Raw genomic sequence first — 12465 nt, forward strand, 5'->3', positions numbered from 1 at the left:
CTGGGCTTTGCAGTTCCATCTTTCAAAAGCATCCCACATCCAACCTCTGCCCAGCCATCCCCACTTCTAAGGCCTAGGAATAGCCAAACAGCACTTCAGTTGTGGGGGGGGGGGGCACACTATTCAGTTATTCATAGTACTACTCAGCTGGGCAGCAGGCAGGGAAGTATGCAATAGATCTCTTTGTGTAGTGGTGGGGTTGAAGAGTCTGTACATCTTCCTTGAGCAGGGTGGGGAGAATAATGTGTCACAAACTATTCAGATGTGGCCCCATTGACACATGTAGCTGTTAGATGTGCAAGTGTTTTATTTCTCAGTCAATTAACTTGAAAGCCAATTCAACAAACCAAGCAAGTTTGCAAAGAGCACACAACAGTAAAATAAACAGGATGCAGTGCCATACTAAGCTTGGCTTCCAAGAACTAGTCACCTAGTTTTTGGGATTCTTTTCCCCAGCACAGCATATTGATCCAAATCAATCCTCACCTTCATTTGACCTCAGCCATCTAAGTACTCCCTAAGAAGCTTAGGGCCAGAGCCCATAAGTGGAGACCAGCTGGTAGACCTTGGCATCTTTTTAGGGTTCTTACGTCCAAACACAGAATCTCCATGATAGGAATGAAGGAGTTATCCAATAATGTCAAAACTCAGGGACTTCTCAGGCTGAGATGCCATCACATTTTCCTCTCAGAGGCAATATCCATGCCACAGGCTGCAAGGGAAGCATATGGAACATGGTTACTGCCTGAAAGAATCCTGACTTGGCATCTTACATGCCTCCTCCACCTACTGTGCCAAACAGCAGGCATTGGCAGCACAACAGCAGCAATGGTGCATGTTTTACAGTCAGTAAAAGCAAATGATCTGTGGGGAGGCCGCAGCTCTCAGCTTTCAATTCTAGGAAGTCATTGGCCAGAGAGAAGGTGGCGAGTAGGAAAAGGAATACATAGGAAGGAAGTGGCGGAAAGGATAAGTGGGAATACCTGCTACTGAATGTGTCCATATTTCTTACATGTAAGCCTTTTTAACCCTTTAAAATTTTCATTGGGCCCTGAGCTGCTTTCAGAGACTCTAGTGAGCATAAGAATGATGGACCAAAGTCATGTCTGGATGTGAGACAATGAAGCCCCATGTAAGCTACTCGGTGCTTCCTAAAGCAAGTAAACTGTAAATACATACTAAGGCTTCAGTGCTCAATGCTTCAAATGGAGTCATAGTAAATGCTGTGGGTTGGAAGTACAGCAAAGGTGAAGCAAAAATCTCATTCTTCGGCAAGGTTCTCACACAACATGCAAGCTGACTGCCAAATGTCAACTTTGTAAGCGCCTCTGCTTCATGAAAATCTTGGCCACTAGGACTTCCTACCATGAAATGGCCAGGACAGTCTACCAAACACCCTGGCGGAAGCTGCAAATAAAGGAGAACTGCTTGTTCTTGGCTATTGATCCCTTTCCTATTCTAATCCCCAATAGGTGAGTTATGGATTTTACTTGACCTTTGCTGAGCTCATACTTCCATTTGCCCAGTTCATTTTGTGTATTACCTCTTGCAATAGAGTTACTCCTCATTCATACAGTTGTGAATAAAAGATGCCCAGAGCTTAGCCAAATTATCATGTGACCTGCTTAACACTGCCATGGCCTTGCACCACCAAGCCCAACCTCAATAGTCTTCCTCTTCCAGATAGATCTCATTACCCTAGAATAGATGCTTCCATCCAGTGCCTGAGAAGGACAGAGCGGCTTTTCCACACTAACCTGTATGTAACGAGAGGGTCCTTGTTGTGCTTCTCTAGCAATTCCCTCACCATAGCAGGGGGGTTGAGACCCAGTAACTCTGCCCTCTCCCAGCGCTGCAAACGGGTGATTCCTGTTAGGGGGGAAAAAAGGTCTCTCAAAGTGGCCTCTTCAACACCAGCGATCTTGAACCATCTTCCTTGCAAGTCTATTTCTGCTGGATGAACTTGAGAATTAACTAGGAGTCCCCTTTTCCTGGTATGCTGCCACTAATTACAATGTAACGCTTTAACAGAGCATAGGGAGACTGGTCCCTGCCCCCATCAAAGTATATCTAAAATTGTGCATGGAGGGAGGCAAGGAAAACCTAAGCTTTCATTGCAGTGATGTGTACTTTGGCTCAGTTGTAGTAGCAGCATGATTGGAAGTTCTTACCTGTACAGGGGCCGTACTGCCAGCTGAGGTCAAATTGCTTTAGTGTCTCCAGCTGGTCTGGACGTGCAGCATCTTGGACTTCCTGGACTGTCACTGCGTCTGATCAGAGAGAAATGGATGATTATCACCGCATTATGGAGAGCCCTTGTATGAAATGAGTGCAGGAAAGGCTTAACATAATTCTTTAGCCAACACCATTACATTAGTTATCTCTGGTTTGCTCTACAACCAGTATAACTCTTCCTGTGTTTTTTTTAGCATCTCTTTACCCACACTTCAATCTCATGTAAATATGAACACACACAACATGTGCTGACTGAAGAAAACAACACTAACATAATTAATCCATTGCTCATTGAGAATGCTCCTCTTCTGTGGAGGGTTCCCCACCTTTTGGGAGTATATGTTTCATATAATTTTACTTCCTGCTAAATGATTTTTCAAATACTTTACTTTCACAGCAATCCTGTGAAAGCTAAGCAAGTGGCAAGCCTATTACTGATTAACCCTCACTTGCATAACCGTGGTATTGAGTTATGTGCAGATCCAACAAACAACCTAGGAGACGACCAAAGCAAGACCATGCAGGGAAAGAGTTTGCAAGAACTGATGTCTTGCAAATCTCAAGGCCAACTCCATTGGGCATCCATCTACTCCCTACCTAAAGCTGCTGGATTTTCACACTTTCCCCCAGTTCAGATTATCTACCTATTGGTAGCAGAGGTATCACCTTGCCGTGGTGAGTGGGCTTGCACATGCCTATGACCCATATGAGCAAAGCCGACAGGAGTCTCGTACTCCCAACAGAGTCACCCAAGGTGGCAAGGTCAAAGAAAGATCCAAGAAGTCCTCAACAACAGAGCAGGCGGCAGATAACAAGTGACATGTTACATCGGCTGTGAAGGCAGATGAAGGCTGCAGCAGATAAGATAGAGCCTTACTGCGAAGACTGCTTTGGTCAGCGTGCACTGATCTACACACATGAAACAAATTCACACACAAGCACCTTCCAAAAACCCATACCAAACCCAAACCCATAAAACTCCCATGGTGATTGGCAAATGGTAACGGTGTCTCCAAAAACTTTTACACATCACTTGGGAAGACAGGTGAACTAATGCTGGTGTACTGGAAGACGCAAAGATCACCAGTGTTGAAGCAATGATTCTTCAGCATCAACTACATTGGACTGGTCATGTGCGGATGCCTGATTATCGTCTTCCAAAGCAACTACCCTATTCCAAACTTAAAAATGGAAAGCGTAATGCTGGTGGTCAACCAAAGAGGTTTAAAGACTCCCTTAAGGCAAATTTTTAAAAACGTAGTATAAAAACTGACAATTGGGAAACACTGGCCTGTGAGCGCTCCAACTGGAGAACAGCCTTTACCAAAGGTGTCATGGACTTTGAAGATGCTTGAACTCACATTAAGAGGAAGACACATTTGGCAAACCCTCACCATGATCAAATCCCGCCTAGAAACCTATGTTTCCACTGTGGAAGGATGTGTGGATCCAGAATTGGCCTCACAGTCACTTACAGACTCACTGTGAAGATTGTGTTCATGGAAGACAATCTTACTCGGCTACGAGAGATCACCAAAGAAGAAAAAGGATTTACAGGAGCACGACCAAATCGGTTGCACTGGGCACGGAACCGTGGGGGTGCCGCAGGGAACGCTGAAAGTATGATTTAGAATGAAGTGAGAGAGGTGAGGGGTGCTAAATTTGGGTGTCGCACCAGGTGCTGCTGAAATTCACGTATCCCTTCCTAGCAATACTCACCATGGAGCGGGCTCTGAGCCTTCTTTGTTTCCTTACTGTCTCTTTTCCTCTTCTTCACCACTTGGAAGGAGTCTGTGATTAGCCGTTTCCTGCCCATGGTTCCATGTGGCAACGCTCACAGAGCATTAACAGGTTGCTCTAAACAAGGAGCTGAGGAGAAGCAGAGACTGTTAGACAAGCTGCTGACTAAGACCTTCAATCTCCAAACCTACTGTCAAAACGACTTTATTTCTGGGAGAAAAAACTCCGCAAAAAGGTGTCTGGACTCTCCTAGCTGATGGCCTTCTCCCATGTGGAAGTTCTTTGCCTCCAAACACATTAAAGAGCCTAAGTTTATGTAAAGGAGAAGGAAGTATATTCTGTGCATGGTCAGAGACCCTACACTCTTTATAAATGCCTTTGCATTTTCCAGGACTGTGTGTCGATACTGAAAAATTCTCAGCCCGATTCCAAGGCAGGGCAAAGTCCTTTCCCTGAGCTCAGGCTATATAATATTCCTCTGTCAAGAAGTGCGACAGAATCCCTTGCGGTCCCCATCCTGGACTCTGCTTCCTCCTGAAGCCATCAAAGCAATGCAGACTCGACCCTCTCCTCATCCAGACCTCGAGAACAGACTCCCCGGTTCCTGCTCTAACCACTGGTTACTCTCCCCCACACCCAAGAATTCAAGAAGCCTGGGGATCAAAACGATCCCCTCCCTCTCACCCCCCTGAACAGATAGATCCCTCTTGTTCCTTCTATAGCAGCCGCGTTCCAGTTTTTGGACCCTTCCCTTCCAGACGCCCCCCCCCCAGCCTTTTCGAGTCGCCCCCTCGAGTTCCCTCCCCTAATGCCCAAACGCGGAAGGGTAGGAGAGTCTCTCTCCTCCTGTCACCCCGGAAAAAAGGCTCCGCGACATCTCTAGAAGCATTTGAGTCCTTACCAGCAGCTGCGCCGGGGGCTATCGGTGCTCCCCCCCCCCAATGTCTCTTGGGGGCGATGCGAGGATTGCGGGTGGGAGCTGCTGGCACAAACCGCTCCCGATTCTCCCCCCCCCCCGAGCCGTTCTGGGTCTCCCCGAAGCAGCCGCTTGTTGTTTTTGCACGGATCGGCCAATGGCAGCGCTGCTTTCGCTTTGCGTTCAAGGCGGCTGCAGCGGAGGAAGCGCCCCTGGCGGCCGACCCGGGGAAGGACGGCGGCTTAAGGCGTCGCAGGTGGTGCCTCTTGCTCTTCGGGGCCCCGCAATTCTCCCGGCTGTTTCCTCGCTCCCCGCACTGCATCCCCCAATCCCGCATCTATGCGCTCTCTTCCTTTTGCTCGAGAGATTTTGCCGCGATCAGAGGAGCAGAAGCCACAGAACCGCCAGAGGTAGCAACGAGACGCCTGCCGATTAATAGTAAGACGCGGGACATGTCCGGGCCAAAACGCTGATCCGGAGACGGACCAAGAAAGGAGCGCAGCGTCCAAACGAGGAAACGCCGCCATAGCAACTTGCCTGCTGCGCTAGCTTAGCCGCTGTTTGGGCAAGGAGTGGGGAACCGGAGCAGAAAATAAATGCTTTACCCGGAGACAGTTTTTCCCAAAATCACTGAACTAGAGAGCAGCTTCCAGCAGCAGTGGTCCTCTCCCTCTCCCTCGATCCCTGCTCCTCCGCGATCTCCTTCAGCACCACCTGGTGGGAGAGGCTTGCAGCCGGCAGAAGCTTCCCCTGAAGCAAGCACTCATCTCCCGTTCTATGGAAGCAGACTCGCCTCTTTTTCATTCGGAGAATCGGCCAATTAATCTGGATCATCCAGATCACATCCCACTGGGACAGCTTTCAGAGATAAGGAAGCTTCTCTTGGCTTCTTTCAAAATCAATTGCATTATGAGAAGGATGAGTTCAGGAGTCACAACTGGGAAGCGTCAACTCCCCCCCCCCCACACGTTAGCTGCAACCTATTGAAATTTTTCTCCATGCTGCTAGGCTTCAAAAAAGTGTCTGTTGGTTGCAGTGGAAGGTGTGAGGATTTTAAGATCCTGTGCCAAGGTTTGGAATTTGTGTTTCAAATGTGAATGCGGGTTCTGGGTCAAATTCTGGTTCATTTAAAAATCTTGGACTAAGGGGTACAGCCTGGAGCAGGAGTTCATTTCTACAGAAAAATATAGTGACTGTTTCACAGAACAACAATTACAAACAGCATACAGGTGTCTTTTATTATTTTTATGTTTCCTTAAATTATTATTATTATTTCTGAATTTCTTAGTCACTTTATCTTACACAGGGCAACCCAAAGCAACTTAAAAAGAAAAGAACAAGAGTTCTTTTCCTAAACTGCCAAGCCGTTTATCAGTTGATCCGCTGATAAGCCGCTTAACAGCTGATCCGCTAAAAGCCGCTAAACCGCTAATAGCGCTAATCCACTAAGCTGTCAGTGGGCTTGCTTCGCAAGACGAAAAAACCGCTATACGAAGAGCCTCACGAAACGGATTAATTTCGTCTTGCGAGGCACCACTGTATACTGCTTTTCCCCCCCCATTCTGCATTAGTGATAAAACAAATTGCATTCAAATATTGCAAAAAAAGAAAAAAAGTCAGAGAAATCCTCATGGGTTGGATGCATTGTTTTTCTCTCCAATTGGTTTTTTCCGTTTAGTTTACTCTCTGAAGACCTTTCCTAATAAATATAAGAATTCTCTCATTATTCACCTTTACCACATTTTAAAATTTATCCCTCCAGAAATTGGAAGATCAATAAAGATATCTAGTTTAATTATGCTTCACATAGAAACTAGAACAGAAGAGCCCGCTGGATTGGTCAGTCAAGTCCAGCACCCTGTTCTCATCCTGGCCAACCAGATTATTTATATACATTTACCAAACAAAATATCTAAGATAATTCATTCTATGTCAATATGTAAGTACAAGTCCATCCAATTTATCCAAATATATTTCCTCACAAAATATCTTAGATACATCCTACAGACATAAGAATGAATTATTTCTCCAAGACAAAAAGGCAGCCCAACATTGCCATTTGCTGGTCATTTCGCAATTGTTGGGTGTAGCCCCAATATTCTTCAAACCTGGTACAAGTACAGTTTTTTCCCCTGGCTAGCCCGAAGTTGATTTATTTAAAATTTGACATATGCTTAGAGTGTCAGTATCAGATTTGCTTTCCAAAACGTTATGGAAACAATTCTAGCTGCCAATTCTAGCTGATGGAAGAGAAATGTATCTTTATCAGAGATGCAAGTTGCTGGAAGTTTTGTAGCCATGGAGGGAAAACCAGCTTACTTCAGTCCCAACCCCTACCAATACCCTCCCCAATGGTTCACTAATTGTAATTGACAACAGACCTATTTAAATAATCCCTGTACTTCTGTTAGACTTGTTACAGAATGATTAAGCCAATGACTGAACCCTCTTCTGAGTCCAACCTTCATACCCACGCACAAGCACGTTAATACTCAAGATCAGTTTTACGGATCATTTGAACAGCATGACAGAGACTGTCAGTAAATCATATATTGCTCAGGTGATCATTAACTGTTTACAGTGGACCCTCTGGTTATGAATTTAATTTGTTTCGGGGGTCTGTGTGGACCCCAAAAATTCCGCAACCAGAAGCGCTGCTTCTGTGGACGCACATGGCACAATAGAGCTGCAGCAAACCCACCTCATTCTTATCCAGGAACACAGCCAATTCCTCTGCATCCGTGGGATCCAATTCCACAAGGCCTGTGGCTACTGTCGCAAGGAACGATTATGTTAATGGTTCACTCACTCTAGTATAAATTTATGTAAATTACCCCTCCTAATTGAAGGAATCCCTAAAGTTACCAAGCTTGAAAGAGGACTCCAACTGCAAAGGTCCGTGTTGCTGTTTTGGACAGCAGGTGAGCAGTATAAGAGAGCTTCTTGCCTGTAGTTCACAAGAGAAGGTTTTTGTTTATCAGAATTGAGCTGGAAGGAAGGCGAGGGCTTTCCTGTTGTAGTTAGAAGCCCAGGGGGAGCTGTGCCATCTGACACTGGGGTGTAGACATAGGGGTTAAATAAGTAATAATAAAAATAATTTTATTATTTGTACCCTGCCCATTTGACTGGGTTGCCCCAGCCACTTCAATGGCATAGAAGACTTCTCAGGTTGGGGATTCTGGTGAGCAACAAAGAACTGATTTCTCTCCCAGGTGCTCATCACAGGCATTGTTTCTGCTGGTACCAGCCCATCGGCTTTTACCTCCCAAGCTATGTTGATCCTATCCTGTGCATCCAAGTTGCAGTTGCTGGAGACGCTGCTGAAGAGAAACCTCCCTCAGACAGTTGCGGTAATCTTGAGCTTTGTAATCTGGTTTAAGAGCTAGGAATGGGGGCAGGTTCCTGTCAACATCTCTTGATCTTTCCAAAACTCCACATTTTGAATCTGAGAGCATCATTAAAGGTACCCCTGCCCGTACGGGCCAGTCTTGACAGACTCTGGGGTTGTGCGCCCATCTCACTTAAGAGGCCAGGGGCCAGCGCTGTCCGGAGACACTTCCGGGTCACATGGCCAGCGTGACAATCGCTGCTCTGGCCAGAGCCAGAGCCAGAGCCAGAGCCAGAGCCGCACACGGAAACGCCGTTTACCTTCCCATTGGTAAGCGGTCCCTATTTATCTACTTGCACCCGGAGGTGCTTTCGAACTGCTAGGTTGGCAGGCGCTGGGACCGAGCAGCGGGAGCGCACCCCGCCGCAGGGATTCGAACCGCCGACCTTTCGATCGGCAAGCCCTAGGCGCTGAGGCTTTAACCCACAGCGCCACCTGCGTCCCGAGAGCATCATTACATGTTACATTTTTAGGTGCATGCCTTAAGTTTTTAAGTTCAACAAGCAGGTGCTTGAAAATGTGTGTATCATGTTGATATGCTCAGCAGAGAGCTAGGATACGTGAGAAATATGTGTAATATGTGACATGGCCTTGTGGGCTCCTAGATTTTGTTAATCACTGGTTAACAGGAAGTCCTCAGTCAAGCTAATACCATTCAAGGGCTAGTCATGAACAGTGGGGATTCATGCAGCAGATCAAAATCTGAATTAGGGGCCACACCACCGATTCTCTCCTCAAAAGTTTTTCTTAGGCTGCCTCTTTCAGCTGTAACACCAAAGGAAATCGACAGATCCTCCTGTCCCTTGTGCTCACTCAGATCAGGACACCCCACTCAAGGCATGCAGCAGATACAAGCCTGACACACCAGACCCCACACATTTCTCCCAGGCTGCCTCCTTCAACTGCAGCACCAACTCTGACATCCTATGACTTCTGACAGGTCTATGGTGCAGTCGTGAATATAAACCGTGGGAACCCAGTGGGCCATGAGGTGATTGTGGATTCTTGGCCAGATTGCAAAGCGGTCCTGACTCGTCCACGGACAGAGGTAGTAGCCGTTGGGGATTTTGTGGGAAGTGCTTTGTGGGATGTCAGCAGGAAATGCTGCGTGTTCTGTGCTGGGACTTCCTCTGAGCCAGGCTCAAAATGAAAGTGGATGTTGGCTTTTGTTTAGGAGTCAGAGCCGCCTTTCACCTTAGTGGTGCATTGCGCCAGGGCGCCGGCCTCTAAGGGCCGCCCCAGCAAGTGGGGGAGCTGCGTGGTTTTGCCGGAGGCCTCCCCTTTCCCTGCACGCCAGTCAGCTGTGCCCGCAGAGGCTTGGGATTGAAGCTGTGCCCCGCCAACTATATGGCTGGCGGGTGCGCAGCCTCTGTGGGGATTGCTCTCCTGCAGCAGCATGTGGGAGAGTTAGCCCCCCCCCCACTATCCGTGGGAGGATATTTGCACCCTGGTGCTGCATCTGCTAAAGATGACCCTGTTAGGAGGGTATCTTTGGCATTAGAGCAGGTCAAACTTCACCCATCACTTCATCTCAACATCAGGAAAAGCTTTACCTGTTAAAGTGTCAGGAAGCATAGGAATTTTACCAGAATAAAGTTGGCATCCTGAGAAGAACTGGTTAGAGAAGGAGATGGCAGGGAGGCTAACCTAATGAGTTCCATCTCTCTCTCTTTTAGGCCGATACAGACAATACAGATTTGTATAAAAACATATATGCAGCCTTTTACTGGGATCTTGATGTGTACCGGAAACTGTTGCTGGACACAGATGCTGTCAACTGGAAGCAAACCTTTCGTCTCTTTGGTAGAAGGCAGTTCTTTCGAAGGGAAAAGTTATGAGATGAGAGAGTCCCGTCCCCCCCTTTTAAATGACATTACTGTCATTAATGTAAATTGTGGTGGCTGGTTCTCATTGGAACTGGTAGGGCAGAAGGCAGGGAGACCAACATAGGTGGATCCAGAACCCATAATAAGCAGCATTTGCCTTCTACAAAAGGCAAAACTGAGACTAAGGAGGAGGAAGCTGATAGAAGTGCCCCCCCCCACACAGATTGGATGAAAATAAAAAGCAGGTGGGAGGAGCTGGCTGTGGGCAGATAGCGCTTGATGAAACAGGCCCCATTCACCCTGAAAGACCAGCCTCCACTGAATATAAAGTGCCGGACCAGCACAGCCATCAGGCAGAGTGAGGCAGTGGATGCTCGAAGGTGGTACCCTCGCTTGCCCCAATAATAATAGTAATAATAGTAATAATAATAATATGAATGCTTTTAAAATGTCAATATCAGGTGTCAAATTGGAAGATGGGTAGGGGGCTTTAACATTTTGCCCCCTACTGTGGTCCTGATGCACTGAACAACTTCTTGCCCTGTCCTCAAAACACACACACAATATCCTTCTCTTCATTGTTGAATATTTTACTATTCTACAGGGAACCAGAATGGGATCTATGACGTCTCTAAAGATGCTGCTGCCGCCAAGAAAATTCATCTGACTGCAACTCCCCACTTCACCTACCTGAACCCTAACCCAGACAAAATGCCTCAGCGCCAGTAAGTGTCCACCTTGCTCCCCCCTTTCTTCCTTTCTGGCTGAGGCACTGGTTAACCTGTGGTGCTTCCAGTTGGAGAATCTCCATAGCCAAAATACTATGGTCAAACCTTGCATTCACTCTTTCCAAGTCTGCCTTCTCCTGGCTGACACAGCAAAGCACCAAAGGTGGCACTACAAGTTTCCTAAAGATGTTTTGTCTATTAATGGCTATGTTGACACCATAAAGCAGCCCATGTGTGCAAAAGCAAAATGGTTTCCTGCTTGTGACTTACTCAGGTTGCTGGCCAGTGTTAACATGTGTTGGACTAGATGATCTGAGCCAAAAAGGTGGTTCTTGGGCTCTTCCAACATCTCTGTCTATATTGTTCTTGCCTGTCTTTTCTTCCAGGCTAGATCCTGCCTTCACAATTTCCACCTTGAAAAGCTCCCATGTTGACATCCTAAATGAAACATGGCACCACGGGGGCAACGAACAAAGCCGACGGTTCCTGGACAACATGGTGAAGTGCTTCCCCAGTATCTGCATCCTGGACAGCAATGGTCATCCTATCAGCTGGGGCATCACAGATCCTCTTAGTGCACAAATACATGGCTACACCCTTCCATCCCACCGCCAAAGGGGCTACTTAGCTATAGTGTTGAGGGCACTGTCCATGAAAAGCCATGTGGCAGGGTGCCCTGTATATGGCCATGTTGCCTTGAATAATGTCCAAATGCAGAGGTTGCTGGAATATATGGGCTTCCAGAGATTATCTGAATTGTGTCATCTCTGCATACATTCTTCAGTTTAGTAAAGGGAGGAGGAGAGAGTCCCAAAGTATCTCCTCTCTTTGACTTCAGTAGCTCTCTGAATGAAAGAGAAACAAACCCATCACTATCCCAATCCCGGAGTTTGCTGTCCCTCTCTTATACATATTGGTTTTAAAAAATATTTCACATAAGGTACCTTAAGCCATATATCAAGAATGGTCAACCAGCCAAGCAATGGTCTAACGATATAATAGTGAAATATTAGTATTTCCAATACTTTTTTTGGGAGGTGTTGGTTTGTGTGTGTTTTGTTTGTTCTTGCTTTTATTATGTATTTTGTGTTTTTATGTTGTATTTTTATGTTGTGAGCCGCCCTGAGATCTATGGATGAAGGGTGGGGTATACAAATTTAATAAATCATACATAAATAAATACCATTAGGTCAGCGGTGTCCAAAATTTTCAAAGAGGGCCAGTTTTGATTAAGTGAAGAGCCATAAGGGCCAACCAAAGTTGTTGATGGTGGGGACGCAAGGTGGTAGGACAATTTTGGAATGAGATAAATGAGGAGATCCTCAGGAGCTCTATTTCAAAAAAAAAGCAGTCATACTTATTGTGTCTATTAACAAACAACAGCCCCAAGGACAAAAGGAACATATTTTTGTATATAACTACAGCCGCAATAATACTTACGGCAAAATATAGGAAAACAGAAAAAGTACCACAAATGACAGAATGGCAAATTAAAATTTGTGAGTTTGCTGAGATGGCAAAAATGACTGCATCAATCAGGGGCTGCTCCAATCAAAAATTCTATACAGAATGGGAATGCATAGGGGAATACATGAAGAAATATGGTGTTAAAGCAGAACTCTTCATAGGCAA

General features: G+C 46.2%; 2 protein-coding genes and 1 long non-coding RNA gene across 6 annotated transcripts in view; 1 reads left to right on the forward strand and 2 right to left on the reverse strand.

The window, feature by feature from the left end:
• Positions 1-289: 289 nt before the first annotated feature.
• On the reverse strand, positions 290-5674 carry POLD4 (DNA polymerase delta 4, accessory subunit). 2 transcript variants are annotated; one of them, XM_079996288.1, is made up of 5 exons: positions 5497-5674; positions 3955-4104; positions 2172-2270; positions 1758-1869; positions 290-712 (listed from the first exon to the last, which is right to left on the reverse strand). In XM_079996288.1, exons 2-5 carry the CDS (start codon positions 4049-4051, stop codon positions 688-690), a joined length of 333 nt encoding a protein of 110 aa, XP_079852414.1. In that variant the 5' UTR covers positions 4052-4104; positions 5497-5674; the 3' UTR covers positions 290-687. The 2 variants fall into 2 exon arrangements, with proteins under 2 accessions (XP_079852414.1, XP_079852413.1); XM_079996287.1 differs by lacking the exon at positions 5497-5674 and adding an exon at positions 4877-5036.
• A 1925-nt stretch (positions 5675-7599) lies between these two features.
• Positions 7600-11887, forward strand: LOC307227125 (glycine N-acyltransferase-like protein 3). Of its 3 annotated transcripts, XM_079996220.1 has the most exons (6): positions 7600-7812; positions 8104-8241; positions 9220-9327; positions 9956-10082; positions 10710-10830; positions 11220-11887. In XM_079996220.1, exons 2-6 carry the CDS (start codon positions 8164-8166, stop codon positions 11620-11622), a joined length of 837 nt encoding a protein of 278 aa, XP_079852346.1. In that variant the 5' UTR covers positions 7600-7812; positions 8104-8163; the 3' UTR covers positions 11623-11887. The 3 variants fall into 3 exon arrangements, with proteins under 3 accessions (XP_079852346.1, XP_079852345.1, XP_079852347.1); XM_079996219.1 differs by having other exon boundaries at positions 7600-8241; XM_079996221.1 differs by lacking the exon at positions 9220-9327 and having other exon boundaries at positions 7600-8241.
• LOC307227160 overlaps positions 11173-12465 on the reverse strand; it is a 45728-nt gene continuing 44435 nt past the window's right edge. Inside the window, exon 8 of the long non-coding RNA XR_013843833.1 lies at positions 11173-11271. This is a non-coding gene — a long non-coding RNA (uncharacterized lncRNA). The remainder of the gene's footprint in view (positions 11272-12465) is intronic.

This window comes from Podarcis cretensis (genome assembly GCF_951804945.1).
Source record: "Podarcis cretensis genome assembly, chromosome: 1".
Taxonomy (NCBI): domain Eukaryota; kingdom Metazoa; phylum Chordata; class Lepidosauria; order Squamata; family Lacertidae; genus Podarcis; species Podarcis cretensis.